At 52.1% G+C, this 24,308-nt stretch overlaps 6 protein-coding genes across 6 annotated transcripts; 5 read left to right on the top strand and 1 right to left on the bottom strand.

Annotated features, from left to right (window-relative positions):
- Positions 1–1,926: 1,926 nt before the first annotated feature.
- On the top strand, positions 1,927–3,015 carry KRP23_46 (putative endopolygalacturonase A; the record flags this gene model as incomplete). The annotated part of the gene is made up of 1 exon (XM_067889455.1): positions 1,927–3,015. The coding sequence occupies one exon, from the start codon at positions 1,927–1,929 to the stop codon at positions 3,013–3,015; it is 1,089 nt and encodes a 362-aa protein (XP_067750600.1).
- Positions 3,016–4,281: 1,266 nt separating this feature from the next.
- KRP23_45 (putative endopolygalacturonase A) lies at positions 4,282–5,370 on the bottom strand (the record flags this gene model as incomplete). Its single annotated transcript, XM_067889342.1, has 1 exon — positions 4,282–5,370. The coding sequence occupies one exon, from the start codon at positions 5,368–5,370 to the stop codon at positions 4,282–4,284; it is 1,089 nt and encodes a 362-aa protein (XP_067750599.1).
- Positions 5,371–14,460: 9,090 nt separating this feature from the next.
- KRP23_44 (putative endopolygalacturonase A) lies at positions 14,461–15,549 on the top strand (the record flags this gene model as incomplete). The annotated part of the gene is made up of 1 exon (XM_067889230.1): positions 14,461–15,549. One exon carries the CDS (start codon positions 14,461–14,463, stop codon positions 15,547–15,549), a length of 1,089 nt encoding a protein of 362 aa, XP_067750598.1.
- Positions 15,550–17,009: 1,460 nt separating this feature from the next.
- KRP23_43 (Polygalacturonase) lies at positions 17,010–18,155 on the top strand (the record flags this gene model as incomplete). The annotated part of the gene is made up of 1 exon (XM_067889119.1): positions 17,010–18,155. One exon carries the CDS (start codon positions 17,010–17,012, stop codon positions 18,153–18,155), a length of 1,146 nt encoding a protein of 381 aa, XP_067750597.1.
- Positions 18,156–20,254: 2,099 nt separating this feature from the next.
- Positions 20,255–21,433, top strand: KRP23_42 (Polygalacturonase; the record flags this gene model as incomplete). Its single annotated transcript, XM_067889008.1, has 1 exon — positions 20,255–21,433. One exon carries the CDS (start codon positions 20,255–20,257, stop codon positions 21,431–21,433), a length of 1,179 nt encoding a protein of 392 aa, XP_067750596.1.
- Positions 21,434–22,229: 796 nt separating this feature from the next.
- Positions 22,230–23,348, top strand: KRP23_41 (putative endopolygalacturonase A; the record flags this gene model as incomplete). Its single annotated transcript, XM_067888897.1, has 1 exon — positions 22,230–23,348. The coding sequence occupies one exon, from the start codon at positions 22,230–22,232 to the stop codon at positions 23,346–23,348; it is 1,119 nt and encodes a 372-aa protein (XP_067750595.1).
- Positions 23,349–24,308: the final 960 nt, after the last annotated feature.

The raw sequence follows: 24,308 nt of genomic DNA, 5'->3' as shown, positions 1-24,308 counted from the left end.
GTAGTACTGTAGAGGTCTTGGCATCTACTTGGTGCTCAGCTGGTTGACACACGGGGACATTTACCAGGATAGTTTGGTCATTCAGTAAGGACACGTCTTGCAGTTAATACCCGGTATGTAGACAAGTTTTTGTCAGCGCACGTATGTTTTTGATCGACATATGCGTTCATGCATCGTGTTGAGATTGCGTCCGTAGCACAGCCCCCGATACCGGTAGCTACGAAAGTAGGCCTGCTACCACTGCTGTTGGGCGACCAGTGCTAGCAGCGGTGGTGGGTCTACTCGACCGGCAGGTAAAAAGCCCCGTACAAATTATCGGTGCAAGTCAATTTTGAGCATCCATGATATTGCTTAGTCCTGTGGCTAAAGCTAGCTCTTGGCGACTACATGTACCTATTAACTTAATAGCAGCAGCGACTGCCTGTTGAGATGGGGACTACAGCTGTGAGTCAGCAGACAGCCGAAGTCAACATGTCCAGAAGTGCACACCACCTTTACAATGCAACTTGTAGCGGCCAAATAGTCGCATGCACCGGGATTGGGGTCACTGGCCACTGGTGCATGTATCCGGATACCCTCCAGTGGCTCATCATTTTCTCTCCGATTGACGAACTTGCGGCAGTCTTAGCTTCTTTCGACATCTTCAACACAATCCCGCGGTAATCAAGGTACAAGGTACATACATATGTACATGCACACTAGGATTTCTTTACGTGCAATTAACCTTGACGGTCGATTGTCGTCATGGATACATCTCTCGAACCAAATGTGTATTGATTGACGCATTCATATACTCCGCTCCGTCCCCAAGGACCATCACACCCATATAATATGATGTGAAGTTTCACTTAGGATGTTTGACGTCGACTATACTCTCTCAAAGTGTAATGTTTGTTGTTGATCCAAAGCCTAACAGCGTTTGGGTCGTAAGCCAGCTCAAATCCAGCGGAGACCGCTGGCAGCCCACAACGAAGCGCAGTGCGACAGCAAATCTGCGTCGAGCCGGCCACGATTGATCGGCCGTTATGGCAAGCGCGAGAGATTTGCTCTCTCCTTTTTCTCTTTAAGTGAGTGCGCGTCTAGAAAAACAGTCCATGGCACGGCCATTTGTGGCTAATCGACACGGTCGATAAATAATTCTCAGACTCACGACGATGGGTCTCCAAGGAGGGGATCCTGCAGTTGAGCTCAATTGCAGGCAACCTTCCTTTGCATTTGCCGTCGTGTATGGCGCGACCGATCCTGCGAACCTCACAAGGAATGTCGGACTGCGTTGCGGTGGTCAACATGACTTGGTAAACAGGCAAGAGCAGCCGTTCAACGTTTGGTGTGAGAACATACGCCGCGCCGCAGCTCCTGCGTTCCAGGCGGTGTATGTCATACGCAGCATCGTCCAGCTGTAATGATTGCGAATTTCTTGACGCCACCCCAGACGCTGTGGCACGGTCTCACCGTTTGTAAGGATCGGCAGTTCGTCATGTTCAATGCTTTACTGGGCGGGCTCCCTGGCGTCCCTGGGAGTGGCTTCATATGCTCGCAGAGAAATAGACCGGCACGACGACGAGCAGCAAAACCGAAGCGCTCATTGGCGAGACTAGAGATCCAACCAAGTCTGGCGTGTGCCGGGCGCGAAGCACGCCGCACTATCGAGTAATCGCCACCATTCAACTTGCATGTCGATGGTGCAGTGTATCTGTTCGCACTAACGACATGCTGCATATGGGCCTACTCACTCAGGTGTGTTGTCGTGCCACGACGTCATAGACTGCACCCCACAGGGACGCTCTCCGCCGCACCTCTGTCAAGCCTGCAGCACGAACTCGCCTCGAATGATCTCTTCGGTTCCAGTTCATTCTGCAATTTGCTTTCCACAAAGCACCTTCCAACCACCAACCACTACCAGCATCACCTCAACTGCCGACGACAATGAAGCTCTTCTCCACTGCCTTCGCCGCTCTCGCGATCCTCGCCGCCACTGTAAACGGTGCCACCATGCTCCGCCAAGAAGGAGAAGGCAGCAGTAGCTGCACTCTCTCCGGCACATACAAGTCCGGCACCGACATCTCGTCCTGCAGCACCGTCACCATCGGGTCGCTCTCCGTGCCGGCCGGCGTCACGTTGGACCTGAGCAAGGCCAAGAGCGGCGCCACCATCCAGTTCACGGGCACCACCACGTTCGGCACGCAGAAATGGGATGGCCCGCTCGTACTGCTTAGCGGCAGCGGCCTTACCGTCAAGGGCTCCGGCACGCTGGACGGCCAAGGCTCGTGGTACTGGAAGCAGGGCCAGTCGATTACACGCCCTGTCTTCTTCCGTATGAACAAGGTGCTGTCGTCGACCGTGTCCGGGTTCACGCTCAAGAACATGCCGTACCGCACATTCAGCATCCTCAACTCTCAGAAGACCACCATCAGCGGCCTCACCCTTGATGCAAGCGCCGGCAACGGTGTCGCCAAGAACACGGACGGCTTCGACCTCAGCAGCAACGACGGCGTGAGCATCACTGGCAACAAGATCTACAACCAGGATGACTGCCTCGCCATGCAGTCCAGCACCAACACCGTCTTCAGCAACAACTACTGCAGCGGCGGCCACGGCATCTCCATCGGATCGCTGGGCGGCGACACCGTGAGCTCGACCGACACGGTGTCTGGCCTCACGGTGAACGGCAACACCATCGTCAACAGCGTCAACGGCATCCGCATCAAGACCATCATCGGACTCAAGGGCCTCGTCTCCAACGCCAAGTACACCAACAACAAGCTCTCGAACGTCGACAACGCCATCGTGATCCACTCGGACTACAGCAAGTCCAAGGGCGGCTACACGGGTTCTCCCACTAGCGCCGTGACCATCCAGGACGTGACGATCTCGGGCCTCTCGGGCACGGCCACGAACTTGTACGACATCGTGGCGAACTCGAAGGTGGTATCGAGCTGGTCGTTCTCAGGCATCACGGTGAGCGCTTCCAAGACGGGCTCGTGCAGCGGACAGCCCAGCAACGTCAAGTGCTAAATGTGCAGGTAGTATGCGCTTTCACTGTGAGCCAGATACCCTTTTTCATGGCGAGTTTCATGTCGTCCGTCTGCAGCAAGCTAGTAGCCGCTCGCAGTTTAGAGAATAAGATTAATGTATGCGTTGTTTCCCCCTCTTTTTTTTTTAGCGCGTTGCCTTTTTTTTGCTGGGAGATTATTTGAAAATGGTTTTAGCATTTAGGGAAACCGTTATCGAAAAGGCCCTCTTTTCGGAACATTCCCAAAAGTCGAGACAATGAAAACAAGTCAGAAACTCACGAAAATAGTCTCGTTATAGATGCGAGGAGTACATTATAAGTGGTAGTGGTACAGCTCCCTAAATCGTCTTGGTTGCCAAGATATGACAAGTTTAAGACATGAATTTGGGTATCACAAACTGATTTGGCTTCGACACAAATCCTCAAATTGGTAACTATTGTCCATGGTATATGCCCTTACATTTTATCAACCAATAAGATCCCAATGTTGTCAGTTGAGGCAACTTCAGCAGTTAAACGACGATTTCGCAAGCTTTGTTGTTGCTTTCAGCATGTATTATTCTACTTAATGTTGTTGTATAGCTGAAGACAAATGTTTTCGCTTACTGGTCATGTACTTTTTAAATGTGTAGTGCCTCCTTCAGCTTTTGCATAAACCATGAAGCCAAATAGGCAATTTTTCTTTTTCTTTTTGCGGGGTCCGGTTACTACGATCCTCTTCTCTCATTGCAGATAAAACACTAGGCACGCTAAGTGTGTCCACTGTTTGTTTAACATGCACAATGATCCATTACACTTGGGCAAAATCAATTGATACTTACAGGGGAAATCATAATTTTGGACCTGTTACGAAAAGTGGTATGGTTTCCTCGAAATGTCAATGTTAACATTACACCTTTTTTAAACAACATACACATCTTTATTGGGGTAAGATATTATAATATACATATAATATATCCATACAGTTGAAGTAGATTTAATAGAGGCTCAAAACGATGGCAGGCTTGCAATATAACGTAGTATTACTACATTTAACGTTATTGGAATACTATAGTCCATACCACGTAATGCATGTACAAAAACCATTTTCAAATAATCTCCCAGCAAAAAAAAGGCAACGCGCTAAAAAAAAGAGGGGGAAACAACGCATACATTAATCTTATTCTCTAAACTGCGAGCGGCTACTAGCTTGCTGCAGACGGACGACATGAAACTCGCCATGAAAAAGGGTATCTGGCTCACAGTGAAAGCGCATACTACCTGCACATTTAGCACTTGACGTTGCTGGGCTGTCCGCTGCACGAGCCCGTCTTGGAAGCGCTCACCGTGATGCCTGAGAACGACCAGCTCGATACCACCTTCGAGTTCGCCACGATGTCGTACAAGTTCGTGGCCGTGCCCGAGAGGCCCGAGATCGTCACGTCCTGGATGGTCACGGCGCTAGTGGGAGAACCCGTGTAGCCGCCCTTGGACTTGCTGTAGTCCGAGTGGATCACGATGGCGTTGTCGACGTTCGAGAGCTTGTTGTTGGTGTACTTGGCGTTGGAGACGAGGCCCTTGAGTCCGATGATGGTCTTGATGCGGATGCCGTTGACGCTGTTGACGATGGTGTTGCCGTTCACCGTGAGGCCAGACACCGTGTCGGTCGAGCTCACGGTGTCGCCGCCCAGCGATCCGATGGAGATGCCGTGGCCGCCGCTGCAGTAGTTGTTGCTGAAGACGGTGTTGGTGCTGGACTGCATGGCGAGGCAGTCATCCTGGTTGTAGATCTTGTTGCCAGTGATGCTCACGCCGTCGTTGCTGCTGAGGTCGAAGCCGTCCGTGTTCTTGGCGACACCGTTGCCGGCGCTTGCATCAAGGGTGAGGCCGCTGATGGTGGTCTTCTGAGAGTTGAGGATGCTGAATGTGCGGTACGGCATGTTCTTGAGCGTGAACCCGGACACGGTCGACGACAGCACCTTGTTCATACGGAAGAAGACAGGGCGTGTAATCGACTGGCCCTGCTTCCAGTACCACGAGCCTTGGCCGTCCAGCGTGCCGGAGCCCTTGACGGTAAGGCCGCTGCCGCTAAGCAGTACGAGCGGGCCATCCCATTTCTGCGTGCCGAACGTGGTGGTGCCCGTGAACTGGATGGTGGCGCCGCTCTTGGCCTTGCTCAGGTCCAACGTGACGCCGGCCGGCACGGAGAGCGACCCGATGGTGACGGTGCTGCAGGACGAGATGTCGGTGCCGGACTTGTATGTGCCGGAGAGAGTGCAGCTACTGCTGCCTTCTCCTTCTTGGCGGAGCATGGTGGCACCGTTTACAGTGGCGGCGAGGATCGCGAGAGCGGCGAAGGCAGTGGAGAAGAGCTTCATTGTCGTCGGCAGTTGAGGTGATGCTGGTAGTGGTTGGTGGTTGGAAGGTGCTTTGTGGAAAGCAAATTGCAGAATGAACTGGAACCGAAGAGATCATTCGAGGCGAGTTCGTGCTGCAGGCTTGACAGAGGTGCGGCGGAGAGCGTCCCTGTGGGGTGCAGTCTATGACGTCGTGGCACGACAACACACCTGAGTGAGTAGGCCCATATGCAGCATGTCGTTAGTGCGAACAGATACACTGCACCATCGACATGCAAGTTGAATGGTGGCGATTACTCGATAGTGCGGCGTGCTTCGCGCCCGGCACACGCCAGACTTGGTTGGATCTCTAGTCTCGCCAATGAGCGCTTCGGTTTTGCTGCTCGTCGTCGTGCCGGTCTATTTCTCTGCGAGCATATGAAGCCACTCCCAGGGACGCCAGGGAGCCCGCCCAGTAAAGCATTGAACATGACGAACTGCCGATCCTTACAAACGGTGAGACCGTGCCACAGCGTCTGGGGTGGCGTCAAGAAATTCACAATCATTACAGCTGGACGATGCTGCGTATGACATACACCGCCTGGAACGCAGGAGCTGCGGCGCGGCGTATGTTCTCACACCAAACGTTGAACGGCTGCTCTTGCCTGTTTACCAAGTCATGTTGACCACCGCAACGCAGTCCGACATTCCTTGTGAGGTTCGCAGGATCGGTCGCGCCATACACGACGGCAAATGCAAAGGAAGGTTGCCTGCAATTGAGCTCAACTGCAGGATCCCCTCCTTGGAGACCCATCGTCGTGAGTCTGAGAATTATTTATCGACCGTGTCGATTAGCCACAAATGGCCGTGCCATGGACTGTTTTTCTAGACGCGCACTCGCTTAAAGAGAAAAAGGAGAGAGCAAATCTCTCGCGCTTGCCATAACGGCCGATCAATCGTGGCCGGCTCGACGCAGATTTGCTGTCGCACTGCACTTCGTTGTGGGCTGTCAGCGGTCTCCGCTGGATTTGAGCTGGCTTACGACACCTCGGCTGCTTGGCACATCACTTTGAGGAGATAGTTGCAAGGTGCCGGCTGACCTCTTTTTCCAATTCGAAGTCAAATTTCTTAAGAGATTCTATGGGTGGTGGTTCTTTGGGACTTTGGACGAAACAGAGTACATGTCTGAATCCGTCTAGCAAGACACAACAATTCGTGGCGCCGATGTTTTTTGGTGTCAGGACGTGCATCGTCAGTGCCGATTCGTCACGGCAATAGACCGCCAAGGCGACAGTAATTAATCCCAAAGAAGATCCTGACTACCGCGAATTGGATTTGCAAGTGCTCTGATGAAGATGTTGAAGATCGAAGGCTGCCGCAAATTCGCCAATCGGAGCGGAAATGGCGGGCCGCTGGAGGGTACCAAGGGTTTGAGTCCCCGGCGCAAGCGACTCTTTGACCGATACAAGTTGCAGTCTCAAAGCTTGTAAAGGTGGTTTGCCCTGCCGGGATATGCTATCCTCGGCTGTGCTACATGCACGCGGCACATGGCTCGCCGGTAAACCTGATGGAAATGGTCACTTATTCACAACTGCAGTCCCCATCTCAACAAGCAGTCGTAGGTAGTCAAGCCTTCCAAGAGGTATGTAAGGACCGAGACGTGACGAGCACGTCAAGGCCCGCATATCCAAACTACAACATCCACTATTACGCAAAGACAAGTGGGTAAGTAAAGACCATGCACTGTGGTGCATGATCTCTGTCGTGCACATTTACTTTTGTATAGCGCACGTCAACCCACTTCAACTTGAAGTGGATTGACCAATCAAATTCATTCATTTTAGCACCGCCTTGGGCACTGCCCAGACGGCCGGCCACAGGGCCTTAACCAACTAATATCACTTTGCAATTTGCGTCTAACCACCTACACGCTTCCACATCGCGGACTACCTTCACTCGCGGCCTTCTACTAGCTCAAGCTTTACATCTGGTAGCACTTACGGTCATTTTCGCCGGGCAAGTAGTCAGAAGATCTTCAATCGACCGACTCGACTCGCTACTTCGGCTTTCAGCTCGACTACTGCTACAGTATCCGGGTTAGGGTTATTGCTTTCGCATATACTGCTACTCTACGTGTTCTCTGACTTAGCGGCATTAACGCTTTTCGCTAGCCGTATAAAGTCTTGCATAATCGACATTAACGCTTTTCGCTAGTCGATTACGCTAACTAGCCTCACGCTTTTTGCTAACGGTTAGTTATCCGAAGGATTTGTACTAGTTTAACGCTTTTCGCTTCACTAGTCACCTTCCCGCACGTAAGCCTAGTATATTGCGGAAACCTTTGGCCTTGTATGACCAAGGTGAACAACCAAAAAAGTAAAAACCTCAACTCAAACCCAGACCCTAATCTACAAGCAGTAGATCGACTTCGTATTAAGGGATTAAACTCAGTTAATCGCCTTGCAAGCTTAACTCACCACTTACAAGACCAGGAGAAGAGTTTTCACTCCAAGTCCGAGCGTATACTTTATCGAGAAGCTTGCCGTATCCTAAGTTTACAAGTGGTGCGTATTCATAACACACTCACTACTGTATTCGACCGTGAACTTAAGGAGAGCTCGCGTAAAAGAGCACTTGAAGAGGCTCAAAAGGAAGAGCTACTTGTTCAGGGTTTCTGCCAGAAGAAATCCAATTACAAGGCAAAGCGCCAACGCTTGAATTAGCGCTAAGTAGCGTTGTTTAAGTGTTGTTTTAAACTTTTTCGCATTGTTTTAGTGTAATTGCACTTTGGCTCAGCCAATCAGTAGTTGCCTAAACCCCAGCACCCGTATAATTCCGAATTTGAGAATCCGCGTAATTTTCAGTCGTTTCCTGAATTTTCGCGTAATTTTCGAGTAAGCTTTGGCGTAAGCTTCGGGTATTTTTCCAGTCTATGCCTAAGCGTACTGCTCGTGAGTGGGAAGAAGATCAGCAACATCGTCGCATTCTCACCATTGAACAAGCCGTTCAACGCGCTTTCACAGTTCGTGCTGCTATCCATTTGCAGTACGAGGTTACTTGCTTGACGGAACATCTCCGTGAAGTTTTCTTTCCGTTTTTCGAAACTCACCTCGACCGTGTTATCGAGACTGAGTTTGGACTGTTTCTCTACGAGACCGTCGACAACTTGAACACCTGCGTCAACCGCATCGACACCGAAGTTCGTGCTTTTGTTGATCGCGTTATCAGCATCAAGCGCGCCCGTTTCGAGTAGCTGTTGACAGTGTCGTTATAGCTCTAGTTCTAGTAGCTAGCAGCTGTACATTCGTAGCGTAACTTTAATCAGCTTTTAGCTCAAGTTACACTATCATGACTTCGTTAAATCCTAGCGGATGGTCTGCTGACCGTCTGACACAGTCTGTGGTCGAAATGGTGCAGAAACAACAAGCACTAATCGACGTTTTGACTTCGCAACGCAAGGAAGTCAAAGTTGAAGGTATAAGCCTACCTCGCTTCTATGGAAACATGGGTGACTCGGTTGAATTGTACTTCGACCAAGTTATTCATTACTTTGAGGCGAAGAACATTAATTGGCAAGATGAGAATCAGAGTAAGCGCATCATTGCCATGATGACTGCCAATTTCAGGGGAAATGCTGCTGCATGGTACATGCTTTGCAGGGATTCCATTAGTGACGTCCAAGACTTGATCCAGAAGCTCACGAAGGAATTTGTTCCTCCGGATCTTCAGGAGCGTCTTCGAGATCGATTGTACAGTCTCAAGCAAAAACGTTGTTCTAGCTTGGAGGACTACATCTCTCGGTTCCGCGTTGCTATCATGCAAGTCAAGGACATGAGTGAGCTTGACAAGATCACGTACTTCATTCGAGGTCTTGTTAGCCCCACGAAAGAAGAAGTTCAGTATCGTCGTTGCACGACGGTATCTGAGGCTCTCTCAATTGCACTCGAGTATGACAGATCACACTTTCGTGCTGGTCCGTTTCAGAAGAATCGTTGGACACCTCCAAGATCTTTTGGACGTTCCAACTCCACGTCATTCGCTCGTTCCAACACGGCTCCACAGCGTCCTGCTGACAATGAACCTGAGCCTATGGAAATCGACACTGGTCATGTGCATAACCCCCGCCGTGACAATTATCGTCGCCCTGTTCAGAACAATAACCGCAACAGTGGCAACCCGAAGAAGTGTCGGTACTGTAAGAAGCCTGGTCACACGATTGAACAGTGCTTCAAGCTTCAAAATCGACAGAATCATGGAGCGAACAACAGCTTTCCGTCTAACACTAAGCGTGGTCAGTTCGCTGTTCACACTTTGGCCACTGAAAAGCCAGAGTCCGTTGAAGTTGTTGAGATAAATGATCTCAACGCTGCTACCATCCAGTCACTACCAGCTCCGAATGAGTTGATTCGGAAGCCAGGTCTGTGTGAAGGCAAACGTGTTACCATTATGTTAGACACGGGAGCCACATGCAATGTCATTCGTCCTGGATTGGTGGATACTATTCCTGACACCATGATCTCTCAAGTCACCTTATTTGACGGAAGCACAACGAAAAAACGTGCCGTTCACAAGGGCAAGGTCACTATTGAGATGGATGGCTATCGATTCAGAGACTTAGAGGTCCTGGAATGGTCTATGAGTCCTGAACACGATGTCATTCTCGGAAAACCTTGGTTTACCAAGTACCAACCAATTATTGATTGGCGTACTCATCACCTGCAGTTCAAACCGCAAGGAATGAAGCCAGTGTTGCGCAAGGTGGAAGTATCTGGTGCTGAGTTCAAAGCCAAAGCCAAGCGCCATGACTACGATGAGATTTACCGCGTCAAAATTACTCCAGCTCCACCCGTCACGGAGGAACCACAAGAAATTGTGCCTCTCCTTGATGAGTTTGCTGACGTGTTTCCAGACGTTTTACCCGATGGGTTACCTCCTCATCGACGCGTGGAATTCGAGCTCAACATGAAGTCAGATGCTATGCCAAGCACACGCGCACCTTTTCGGCTCTCGAAGACAGAACAAGATGCCCTTGATCTGTTTGTCGAAGAAAAGTTGAAGAAAGGTTGGATCGAACTATCCGATTCACCTTGGGTCTCCAACATCTTTGGTATCCCGAAGAAAGACCCGAAATCAGGGAAACAACTTTCTCGAGCTGAGTGGCTACGGTCGGGAAATGCTACGTTACCGATTCGTTGGGTGATTGATTATCGTTGGCTCAACTCGCAAACGATCATCGCCAGAATTCCACTCCCAAGAGTTGACGAAACATTTGACAAGATGTATGGATGCATCATCTTCTCAGTCTTGGATCTCGCGCAAGGTTACCATCAGATGAGGATTGCCTTGAAAAGTCGTCAGTACACAGCGTTCCGCACTCATTCTGAGACCTATCAGTGGTGTGTTGCGCCAATGGGTCTTGCTGGAATGCCAGGTGTCTGGTCACGTCTTATGCGTGTCCTACTAGGCAAATATCCGTTTATCGTGGTGTATCTGGATGACATTTGTGTATTTTCCAAGAACATGAAGGAGCATCTGCAGCATCTCCGCACGCTCTTCGAAGTGTTACGCAGAGAGAAGCTGTACTGTCATCGTTCGAAGTGTCATTTTGGGCAGAATCAAGTGCAGTTCCTGGGTCACACCGTGTCAAGTCAAGGTATCGCGGTGGATTCCAAGAAAACTGAAGTGATCACCAATTGGCCAATTCCCATGAACCAAAAGCAATTGCAAAGCTTTTTGGGTCTAGCAGGCTACTACCGTCGCTTCATTTACAACTACGCGACAATCGCCTTACCGTTTGGACCTCTAGTCAAGAAGGACCATACCTGGAATTGGAATGAAGAGCATGATACCGCCTTCAGCAAGCTAAAATCAGCATTGCAATCCGCCCCAGTCCTGACTTTACCGAATTTCTCTCTTCCGTTCATCGTGACAACCGATGCTTCAGGATATTGTGTGGGTGGAGTACTTTCGCAAAAGCACAACGGACACGATCATCCGTTAGCTTTCCTCTCCAAGAAGTTGGGTTTGCATGAACAAAATTGGCCTACCCACGAGAAGGAACTCTATGCAATTAAGCTGTCGCTGGAAAAATGGCGTCATTACCTCTATGGTCGTCATTTCGACATCTACACGGACAACAGTGCATGTCAGTGGTTGTTACACCACCCGAAGGTTTCTTCGAAGCTTGCACGCTTCTTGACCTTCTTTGCTCAGTTCGACTTCACCCTGCATCACCTGAAAGGATCGATGAATGTCGTAGCTGATGCACTGTCCCGTCCTCCAATGGATTCAACTCCGACTGCGTTGATATCACCACAATTGGCTCCGCCTCTTGTCTGCACAATCAGTTTTCATCATTGTGAGTCTGAAAGTGATAAACTGACATCGAGTTTTCGCGTAATTAGCAATCTACACACAGTCAATGCTTCGCTATCGACTCCAGCCTCACAGAGTGTTGCGCGTTCCGCTATCAATACGATCAGCTTTCATACGTGTACACCGCAGTGTGCCAGTTTTGGATCACGCTACCGTGCACAGCAACATGATAGAGACTCCCAGAAGGTGAATACGACCATGATATCTGCAGCTCTCTCGCCTGTTGAATTTTCGGGGGAGGAGATGGCGGATGTTTCTACTGGTCACATCGCCTTACATGATCTTTCCGATGGTTATCTCTACACTCCTGTTCAAGATGCAGAAATTGCCACATCAGTTGTGCAAATGCAACATGCAAGTTCGCTAGGATGGACTTCGAATCTCAAAGAAGAGTTCATCAAAGCCTACCGCACTGATCCCGGATTTCGTGACAAGTGTCGTAGTCCGCATGATCCATACATACTCAAGGATCAATTGCTTTATGTGCAATTCACGGACAACAAGGAGTCCAAAGTGATGAGACTTTGTGTCCCGAAATCGCAGCGCAATCATCTAAGGACGAAGATTATTGAGCAATTTCATGATTCCAGTATTGCCGCGCACCCAGGAATTCGTCGTACGTACCTCCGTATCAAGCAATGGTACTATTGGGCGTCGCTTCATGAAGACGTTTCTGATTACGTGCAAAGTTGTGAAACATGCACACGTTGGAAGCACAGCAACGCCAAGAAGAATGGCAAGCTGATTCCAATTCCGATTCCTAAGGAATGTTGGGAAGTCGTCTCCATGGATTTCGTTACTGGATTGCCAGAATCAGATGGCTATGATGCTATCATGACCATCGTGGACAAGTTATCCAAGCGTCCGATCTACTGTCCCGTTCACACTACCGATGATGCCAAAGAAATCGCTCATTATTTCTTCGACAACGTCGTTCGGCATCATGGAGTGCCTGCAGTGGTCATCAGTGATCGTGATCCCAAATTCACATCGCGATTTTGGAAATCTCTCGCGCAGGTCATGGGTATACAATTGAATATGACAACGTCGTACCGCGCTCAAGCTGACGGCCAAACTGAACGTCAAAACCTGGTACTAGAAGACGCACTTCGTTGCATGGTCTCGTATCATGGTGATGACTGGGCTGCCAAGTTGGGAACGATTGAGTATGCTCATGCCACGCTAGTCAGTGCCTCTACAGGACTTTCGCCATTTGAAGTAGACACAGGGCGTAAGGAACGCAATCCCTTCGGAACTTTTCCTACGCTGTCTACCACAGTTCAAGTACAACAAGGACTGTCTGAGTATGCAAACCGCTTCAAGGATGAACGTGACAAGATTATTGTCAAAGCCAAGGAGCACCTACTCAAGGCTCAAGCATCGCAAAAGAAGTACTACGATCAACACCGTAGCAATGTGCAATTCAAGGAAGGAGATTTGGTTATGCTGGATACACGCCGTATTCCACTCAAGCATGCTGCGAAAGACATTGACGTCAAACGTGCAAAGTTAGCTGCTCGTAAAGTTGGTCCGTTCGTTATCAAGCGCATGATCAACGACAACGCTGCTCGTCTGATTTTGCCACGCAGTATGAAGTCGCTGAACCCTACTTTCAACGTAGACGTTCTCAGCCATTACGTCTCCAACCCGGACAAGTTTGAGACTCGTGTTCTTCCGAAAGCATCTCGCATCATCACGAATGAAGTCACTGGAGAAGACCTCCACATTATCGAGAAACTTCTACGCAAGCGTCAGTTCAATCGCAAGACTGAGTGGCTTGTCAAGTGGCATGGTCTCCCAGACCACGAATCTTCGTGGGAACTCGAGAAAGACATCAAGCACGTCTCTCACTGGAAAGTTCTCGTCGACGACTTCAAGCGCCGTCAACGTGAAGTCAAACCCGGGAGGATGTAAGGACCGAGACGTGACGAGCACGTCAAGGCCCGCATATCCAAACTACAACATCCACTATTACGCAAAGACAAGTGGGTAAGTAAAGACCATGCACTGTGGTGCATGATCTCTGTCGTGCACATTTACTTTTGTATAGCGCACGTCAACCCACTTCAACTTGAAGTGGATTGACCAATCAAATTCATTCATTTTAGCACCGCCTTGGGCACTGCCCAGACGGCCGGCCACAGGGCCTTAACCAACTAATATCACTTTGCAATTTGCGTCTAACCACCTACACGCTTCCACATCGCGGACTACCTTCACTCGCGGCCTTCTACTAGCTCAAGCTTTACAAGGTAGCTTTTGCCACAGAACTGAGGATTTTATGCGGCTCTAATGGGGGCTTTTCACTTGCCAGTAGCACTGGTCGTCCAACCGCCTGGCGACCCGGTGCTATCAGCGGTGGGCCTGCTTCCGTAGCTATCGGCAGCTGTGCTACTGACACGATTTCAACACGTCGCACGAATGCATCTGTCGACCAAGAACCTACGTCGGGCAGCAAAAACTTGTCCACATACGCCCGTGTGCCGGGCATTATAACTGCAAGACGTGTCCCACGTATCCTTACTAAGGACTCCTCCCTAACCATGTGTCGAACCATGCTCAAACTATCCTGGCAAATGGTGCCGCGTATCGATCAGCCGAACACCAAGCCGGAAACCAAGGTCTCTACAGTATTAGCGCTCCAATTCTCTGGTTCCTCTTCGACATCTCGCCACCAAACTCATTCTGCAATTTGCTTTCCACAAAGCACCTTCCAACCACCAACCACTACCAGCATCACCTCAACTGCCGACGACAATGAAGCTCTTCTCCACTGCCTTCGCCGCTCTCGCGATCCTCGCCGCCACTGTAAACGGTGCCACCATGCTCCGCCAAGAAGGAGAAGGCAGCAGTAGCTGCACTCTCTCCGGCACATACAAGTCCGGCACCGACATCTCGTCCTGCAGCACCGTCACCATCGGGTCGCTCTCCGTGCCGGCCGGCGTCACGTTGGACCTGAGCAAGGCCAAGAGCGGCGCCACCATCCAGTTCACGGGCACCACCACGTTCGGCACGCAGAAATGGGATGGCCCGCTCGTACTGCTTAGCGGCAGCGGCCTTACCGTCAAGGGCTCCGGCACGCTGGACGGCCAAGGCTCGTGGTACTGGAAGCAGGGCCAGTCGATTACACGCCCTGTCTTCTTCCGTATGAACAAGGTGCTGTCGTCGACCGTGTCCGGGTTCACGCTCAAGAACATGCCGTACCGCACATTCAGCATCCTCAACTCTCAGAAGACCACCATCAGCGGCCTCACCCTTGATGCAAGCGCCGGCAACGGTGTCGCCAAGAACACGGACGGCTTCGACCTCAGCAGCAACGACGGCGTGAGCATCACTGGCAACAAGATCTACAACCAGGATGACTGCCTCGCCATGCAGTCCAGCACCAACACCGTCTTCAGCAACAACTACTGCAGCGGCGGCCACGGCATCTCCATCGGATCGCTGGGCGGCGACACCGTGAGCTCGACCGACACGGTGTCTGGCCTCACGGTGAACGGCAACACCATCGTCAACAGCGTCAACGGCATCCGCATCAAGACCATCATCGGACTCAAGGGCCTCGTCTCCAACGCCAAGTACACCAACAACAAGCTCTCGAACGTCGACAACGCCATCGTGATCCACTCGGACTACAGCAAGTCCAAGGGCGGCTACACGGGTTCTCCCACTAGCGCCGTGACCATCCAGGACGTGACGATCTCGGGTCTCTCGGGCACGGCCACGAACTTGTACGACATCGTGGCGAACTCGAAGGTGGTATCGAGCTGGTCGTTCTCAGGCATCACGGTGAGCGCTTCCAAGACGGGCTCGTGCAGCGGACAGCCCAGCAATATTGCGTGCTAAGGTTCTCATGTCGTTGAGGAAAGCAACCTAGTTTGTGGTAAGTTGTTTCTTGTCGTCGGAAGACAAGCAGAAGTCACGAATGGAGTGGCTGCTTGCAGGTACATGTAGGCGTATCAAGTAATAGTAGAATCGATGTTCTTAGCATGTGCACAGGTCGATGTTTCCGTTCACGTAGATATGAAATGATGTCTCCGAGCCGAAGGTCACGACCTCCGCAGCGAATCGAGTCGACTATTCCACCTGGTGGAGTCCACCATGCTGCAAACCCGAACAGGTGCTCGTGGCAGAGCTCAGGCAATCCTCCATAGGCCATGGGGAGGACCACTCGATGCACAATATGTCCGCCGTGTCGATGGCCACTGACGCCTGGTTCTCGATTACCCGATGGGCAGAGGTTGTCGAGTCACTGGTGAGCATTTCGTGAGATCGCGCCACACGGCTAGTCGACCGTACAGCAAAAAAGGCCATCGCCAACTTTTATGTGTGACTCCATATGTGCATAGTGCACAGTGATCTCGCGCGCATGAGTCAAGGGCAGGCTCGATGGAGATGGTGGCGAGTCCATGAATGTGCTCCCCGTTCTACCTATTATACCAGCACGGTGCTCTCAGGATCATGCAGCACACGACCAAGCCGGCCAACAAACGCCCTACGTCGCGTGAGTTACGTAACATTGTCCTGTTGAGAGCGCCTGCTGACCCACGACATGTACTTGGCGATCCAGGCCTGCCGTTTGTGTTTGCAGATCTCGAGGCATGCTCGCACTGACGAGACCGGAACTATTATACGGCGTGTGCGCTCATGAGCTCGACTACCGCGTTGTTGCCGTGTTGTATGTGGGGCGGCAGTGGCGACCAGAAAGATGCACGAGCTGAAGGCACCTATATATCTTGCCTCCTTCAAGCCATCGAGGCAAGTCCGCACCTCCACTTCAAGTATCGAGGGTCTTTTCGACAACAGCGACCACCTAGACTCGGCCCTGAGGGGGTACATGTACACGCATTACGTTTCCACGTAAAACTCCGTTGCTTCCTTCGGCGAAAACACTTGTTGCGACCGGAAGTTGATCCACAGGCAACTTTCGCCTCCAATGCACCGGTTCAACACCTGAGGTGGCTGCTTCGGAGCGAGTCTACGACCGCTTTGATTTGCTGGCTCGTGGCTCGCCGCTTCAAAAAAGCTGGCGACTGCGTCGGATCGAGGCTGGCAAACAGCAGCAGCTTCCTCCAGCTGGTACAACGACCCCTTTGTTGCTTGAGCCAGACCTCCCACCTCTGTTGTTTACTGTCCGAACAGCGAATCACGAACTAACGGTCCCTGGCTCAAAGGCAGCGCCTACCAGGGGGCACTCGTACACCCAACAGGTTCGAGCTTGATCACTGACCTCACTTTCCAATTCGCCTCCGATCGAGCACCTCCACCCAACCAACTCGACACCAAGCTACGAAACCACATCGACGATGAAGCTCCTCTCGACCGCTCTCGCTGCTTTCGCGCTCTTCGTCGCCACCGTCGACGGTTCATCCATGCTGCGAATGGAAGCTGAGGGCAAGAGCAAGACCAAAACCGGCCAGGAGCAGGTGCAGCAGCAGCAGCAAAGCAGCACCAGCAGTGGATGCAACCTCACTGGCACCTACTCGAAGGGCACCGATATCTCGTCGTGCAGCTCGATCACCATCGGCTCACTCACAGTTCCGGCCGGCGTCACGCTCGACTTGAGCAAGACCAAGAGCGGTGCTACTATCGAGTTCACGGGCATTACCACCTTCGGCACGGCCAAGTGGGCCGGTCCGCTCGTGTTGCTTGGTGGTAACGACCTCACGGTCAAGGGCTCTGGCACTCTGGACGGCCAGGGTGCCTGGTACTGGAAGCAGGGCCAGTCGATCACTCGCCCGGTCTTCTTCCGTCTGCAGAACGTCGCTAGCTCCACCCTCTCAGGCTTCACACTGAAGAACTCCCCGTTCCGCACGTTCAGCATCGTGACATGCCAGCAAACGACCCTCAGCGGCCTCACGCTTGACTCGAGCGCCGGCAACGGACTCGCCAAGAACACGGATGGCTTTGACCTGACCAAGAACGACCACATCACCATCACGGGCTGCAAGATCTACAACCAGGACGATTGTCTCGCCATGCAGTCCAGCACCAACACCGTCTTCAGCAACAACCTCTGCAGCGGCGGTCACGGTGTGTCGATTGGCTCGCTCGGTGGTAACGCTGTGGACCAGTCCTCCACGGTCCAGGGTCTCACCGTCCAGGGTAACACGATCCAAAACAGCGACAACGGTATCCGTATCAAGACCATCATCGGACTCAAGGGCCTTGTCTCCGATGTGAAGTACACCAACAACAAACTCTCGAACGTCAAGAACGCCATCGTCATGCACTCGGACTACAGCAAGTCCAAGGGCGGCTACACGGGCTCGGCGACCAGCCAGGTGCAGATCACGGGCGTGACGGTGTCGGGCCTCACGGGCTCGGCCACGAACCTGTACGACATCGTGGCGAACCCCAAGGTGGTGTCGGACTGGACGTTCTCGGGCATCGAAGTGAGCGCGTCCAAGGCGGGCAATGCGGTCGGCCAGCCCAACAGCATCGACGTGTAGAGTCAGAAACGGTGGTTTCTTGTCTTGTGAATTGGCGTCCCAGGTCGACAGAAGGCCAATAGAGTCTGGGGACAGCTAGCCAATACGATAAAATTGATGTAAGCTCGTTTTGAATTCTTCCCGCTGTGAACTTGCGCTCCTTACGTCCCGTTCTTTTGATTGCGTCTACGTTGTATGAGTTCGAGTGTGCATCTAGAATCTCAGGCGGCAAGACACATCTCGGTGGGGATGCACCTCAAGGAATTCAAACGCTGACTCAATAGTGCTCCACCCTCACCGTTTATTAGCACCAGACCGCCAAAACCTGACTCAGGCGGTCCTATCAGCCAGATGTGGACTCCAAGTTTGCGTGACCCTCCGTCAAAATGTTGAACCGGAGCGTAGACACTGTACGGCAGCGCTCGTCGCCCTCGTACTGCCAAACCGACCTTCAAAACGCCAAATCTTCAGCAACGCCAGTCGGCTCAATCAATGCACATGTACATTATGTCAGGCGCAAGGCGTTAACCGCACGAACAACACGGAGAACAGCCAATGACCAGTGGCACAACTTCGAGCAGACGCCTTCAGTATCTTGAACAAACACCCCAACGATGCAACATGGATCGCGACCGTTTCTTCCTTCGAGAGACCAAGGGATCGCCTTGACATTCGCTCCCCACAGCGCTCTGGTTAAGCCGCCACCTCATTTCGCCCCCAGCCTCTGCAACCATAGCTCGGACAACGAAACGCTCGTTGCGCCAGCGCTTTGTGTCGACGCATGAACTATCCGTGCCATGAGCTGTTTTGCTTGTTGAAGCTGCCATTCAAGAATATTTTTTTTACGCACACCACCGCTACCGCTACATGGACCACGTCCACGTCTAAAGTTGCCCCAATCAATAGGACCCAGTGAAGCCTTGACCATTCTGCGGTTATCACAGTGTACTAAACGCAAATAGAGGACCTCTTAAATCCCAAAGGTTACCACAGTGCATATATGTCTGCGTCTTTGTGAGTTTTCAACGCGATGCTGCGAGATAGTGGCTGCAGCACCTGAATGGTGGCAAGTTCGATGCTTTCATTCACCAATGGAACTTCGGTCGTCAAGCGCGAGTTCCAGCCTGATTTTTCAGGACCTGGCGTCTTCGAGGCTCGAGTTGGAGTCGTAGACCACAAACTCACGAGCTCGCCTCGCTCAACGGCGATCGCTTTCAAATCCAGTCGACTACTCCACCATCCTGCAATCTCGAACAGATACTCGTGGCTCAGCACTTCTTGAATGGGCCCTTCGGGGGTGGACCACTTAAATGAAAGGCAAACGCCGTGCGGCGAACGTGTCGATGGTCGCCGACACCTGGTTCTCGATAGCCCGATGGCAGATCACTCGTGCACATTTCGTGAAGTCGTGGCTAGTTGTCCAGAGTCTGGACTTCACACAGCAAAAATCCGCGATGGCGTTTTATGTTTGACGGATGTCAGTGCATAGTATGCACTGCCTACCGACGCGGCGTCGACGACACGAATGGGGTGGGGACGCCGGTGGCTATTGTACTGTAATCAGTCGGCTCGAGCTCATACATGTACGACACAGGTCTACTGCAGTGCTATGTTTCTGATACTACGCGGTGCCGGTACACTTATTTACAGCAGTTAGCAAAGCAAGAAGTAGCAACCGGTACACTGTACACCCGTCCATACGTCGAACGACCCCCACAACCGTTTGCTTTGGACCGGCGCTGCGGGCACTTGACCACCACCAGCTCTTCGCGGCGCTACCAGCCGCTCGATTCGGCTAAAACACTTGCTGCTCCATCAGTGACGGAGATTGTTGGTTCATTGACGAGGCATCAATGGCTCGATTAAAACGTATTAAAACGACGACCATAGAACTGTACGCTTCTGCATATGGTTCAGAGGGAGGAGACCCACCTTGTCTTCGTATGTAAGCTCTGCAGCGAACTAATGGCGGCTGACTCAAGTCCACGGGTTTACTCCAGGACTAAGGGGGCACTCGTAGCGTTACATGTCCAGAATCATTGAACTCACTTCCCAATTTGTCTCCGGTCAAGCACCTACCACCAAAAGCACCACCGAGCTACCACAAGGCACGTTCAACCATGAAGTTCATCTCCGCTGCATTCACCGCCTTCGCGCTCCTCGCTGCTACCGCCAACGGTTCCCCCATGCTCCGTCAAGAGGCCATGAGTAAGAGCAAGAAGACCCCGCAGCCCCAAGAACAAGTGCAGCAGGAGCAGCAGCAGACGCAGCAGCAGACGCAGCAGACCACCACCACCAGCGGCAAAAGCTGCAACCTCACTGGCACGTACAAGAAGGGGACCGACATCTCGGCCTGCAGCACCATCACGGTCGACTCATTGACTGTCCCGGCCGGCGTCACGCTCGACCTGAGCCTCGCCAAGACGGGCGCCACCATCGAGTTCAAGGGGATCACCACCTTCGGAACGCAGAAGTGGGAAGGTCCTCTCGTACGCGTGAGCGGCAGTGACCTCACGGTGAAGGGTTCCGGCACCCTTGACGGCCAGGGCGCCTGGTACTGGAAGCAGGGTCAGTCGATCACTCGTCCGGTCTTCTTCAAGCTGCAGAACGTCATCAGCTCGACGGTGTCTGGCTTCACCATCAAGAACATGCCGTTCCGCACGTTCAGCATCGTGACGTGCAAGGACACGACCCTCACTGGTCTTACGATCGACTCTAGGGCCGGCAACGGACTCGCTAAGAACACGGATGGATTTGGCCTCACCAAGAACGACCATGTGACTATCACGGGCAACATCATCTACAACCAGGACGATTGCCTTGCGATGCAGTCGAGCACCAACACGTTTTTCACCAACAACAAGTGCTACGGCAGCCATGGTATCTCGGTTGGATCCCTAGGCGGTAACGCTGTCGACCAGTCCACCACTGTCCAGGGCCTCACTGTTCAGGGCAACACCATCGTCGACAGTGACAATGGTCTCCGCATCAAGACCATCATCGGACTGAAGGGGCTGGTTTCTAATGTCAAGTACCTGAACAACGAACTCTCCAACGTGAAGAACGCCATCGTGATCCGCTCAGACTACAGTAAGGCGAAGGGTGGCTACACGGGCTCGGCGACCAGTCAAGTGCAGATCAAGGGCGTTACTGTCTCAGGCTTGACAGGCTCGGCGAAGAACCTGTACGACATTAATACTAACCCGAATGTGGTCTCCGACTGGGTCTTCTCCGACATCGACGTGAGCGCGTCCACGACGGGCAAGCTGCTCGGTCAACCGAACAGCCTTGACATTTAGAGTCAGAAAGCATGATTTCCTGTCTTGTAGATTGGAGTCCGAGTGGTCGATAACCAACACAATAAAATTGATGTATGCATGCTTTTATTCGGTGTGCTGTGGCGTATTAGAGAGCCATCGTTGCTTCACCCGCAGCAAGTACGTAGCAAGTACGGCACGATACCGTTCCCATGCGTCGGTGGCCACAATTAGCGCGAACAAGCGGGCGTAATACTCGGGATTGGTGACCAGGCACATACAATGCATACACGTTTCCTCTTCTAAAAAAAAAATACATTGCCGGCCTGTACACTGTATAATTGTTATCCAGCTTTCAAAGCCGAAGTTTGGTAGTTGCATTGCTTTATCCGACGATGTATACGGTGCAACTAATGCACCCGTCCAATCGAGAGCACCATCACGTGCTGTAAAAAAAAGTATGCTGTGCTGGCGTGAATTAGTTACTGTAATAAGGGCTCACAGACTTGTGAGCATGAGCAACGCGCACTTTCTCAACAGTGTCCTGCACAGCGTTGTACGAGTAGTGATCCTTTTACCGCACCGCCCAAAGCCCAAACGAAGATCGTGGTCTTGTCGAAGGTTTGCATTCGGTTCGTCAGGCCGTCATCTGCTCGACTCTTGAGGCGGCACACATCGTTCGAACAGCACAATGTGCACTCGTGCCTGCCTCAATTCAACGTTGACCCAGTGAACTGAGGTGGGGGGGGGGGCTCAGCGCCACTCGATCGAATACCTCACTCTTCAATTTGCTTCCACCAACACAGCCACCGACTGAGCTACAAGCGCTATCCACGCCATGAAGCTCCTTTCAACCGCGTTCACCGCCTTTACCCTCCTCGCTGCAGCAGTCAATGGGTCAGCCATGCTGCGCATGGAAGCCGAAGGCGCTAACCAAGTACAGCAGCAACAGCAAAGCAGCGGTTCGAGCACGTGCAACCTCACGGGAACGTACAAGAAGGGCACCGACATCTCGTCCTGCAGCACCATCACGATCGGGTCGCTGAGTGTGCCTGCTGGTGTGACTCTGGACTTGAGCAGGGCCAAGAATGGCGCCACGATCCAGTTCACGGGCACCACAACCTTCGGAACGCTGAAGTGGGATGGACCCCTTGTGGCGCTCAGCGGCACCGATCTCACGGTCAAGGGTAGCGGCAAGCTGGACGGCCAGGGCGCCTGGTACTGGAAGCAGGGGCAGCAAATTACCCGCCCCGTGTTCTTCCGTATGCACAAGGTCATCTCCTCGACGGTGTCGGGTTTCACCATTATGAATGCACCTTACCGCACCTTCAGCATCGTGGACTCCGCCTACACAACCATCAGCGGCCTCACGCTGGACTCTCGCGCTGGCAATGGCGTCGCGACAAACACGGACGGGTTCGATCTGAGCTGCAACGACCACATTACCATCACCGGTAACACGATTTACAACCAGGACGACTGCCTTGCGATGCAGTCGAGTACCAACACCATCTTCAGCAACAACTACTGCCACGGGAGTCACGGGATCTCGGTGGGGTCGCTGGGAGGTAACATGGTAGACCGGACGACCACGGTCCAGGGCCTCACCGTCCAGGGCAACCACATCGAAAACAGCGATAACGGCCTCCGCATCAAGACCATCATTGGCCTCAAGGGTCTAGTGTCGAACGTGAAGTTCATCGACAACAAACTCTCGAATGTGAGGAACGCCATCGTCATGCACTCGGACTACAGCAAGTCTAAGGGCGGCTACACGGGTGCGGCCACCAGCCAGGCTCAAATCACGGGTGTGACCGTGTCGGGTCTCACTGGCACTGCCACAAACCTGTACGACATTGTTGTGAATCCGAAGGCGGTGTCTGGCTGGAAGTTCTCGGGCATCCAAGTAAATGCAGCAATGAAGGGCACGGTGAACGGCGCGCCGGTTAGCATTTAACCTTGAGGCCTCGATTTCCTTGTCATGTACGATTGGTACCTCCATGGTCGACATGAGACCGATAGAGAGTGAGGACATGAAACCAACAGAATAAATTCGATGTTACCTTACCTTGATGTTGGTTTGAATTTCTCCAATATGTCTGTCTTCAACGTTCTAACACGACCACTCTTGGCGGTGTCGTGTCGAGCAGGCATTCACAAATTGGTAACGTCGACCACATTCGTCACGCCCAGCCGATTCAAACAGCGACACTGTCAGTACCCACAGTGAGTCAAGTTTGTGGTACATGTATTTGAACGGCGTCAACCTCGCTGGCAATAGATTACCCGGAGCCCAGCCCACATACATGTATACTTCAAAGATCTACGAATGACACAGTGAGTGAAGTCTTTGTGCTACCACCTTCACCTTGTTTCGACCCCCCCCCCCCCCCATCTAAACTTTCTCAACACGAAGAAGTTGTGTACCGTTTTAGACTCTCGAATGTGGCCCTGGTAAAGCATAGTCGGCAAAATGTAGGAAGATCGCTGCTTAAGTTGAAGTTGCTTTCGGCGAAGTACGATACCATCCGAGATCTCAAGCTGCAACGGTACAGCAGGACGACGCCAATTCAAATCCAGTCGACCACTCCACCATGCTGTGACTCCAGTCCCCAATCCTTCGAGTCCAGGCAACATGCTCCACTCATCGTTGGGGGCCACTGACGCCTGGTTCTTGATAACCCGATGGCAAAAGGTGCCGAGTCAATCGTGCACATTTCGCGAAGTCGTCGCCCACATGGCTAGTCGTGCAGACAGCAAAAATCCGTAATTGCGTTTTATGCGTGGCGGATGTCAGTGCATAGCCGTCGCAAAGCTCGTGCTCGCTTGCTCGGAAGGCTGGACTACTATAATAGCTGCGCATTGCTGTTTTCTGCCATGTCAGTTATGAACGGAGGACGCTGTGATCCGGAATTGC

The sequence above is a fragment of the Phytophthora ramorum genome (genome assembly GCF_020800215.1).
Source record: "Phytophthora ramorum isolate Pr-102 chromosome Unknown Phyram_PR-102_s0001, whole genome shotgun sequence".
NCBI lineage: Eukaryota > Oomycota > Peronosporomycetes > Peronosporales > Peronosporaceae > Phytophthora > Phytophthora ramorum.
Note: the sequence above shows the minus strand (reverse complement) of the source record. Positions and strands in the feature narration are given on the sequence as shown.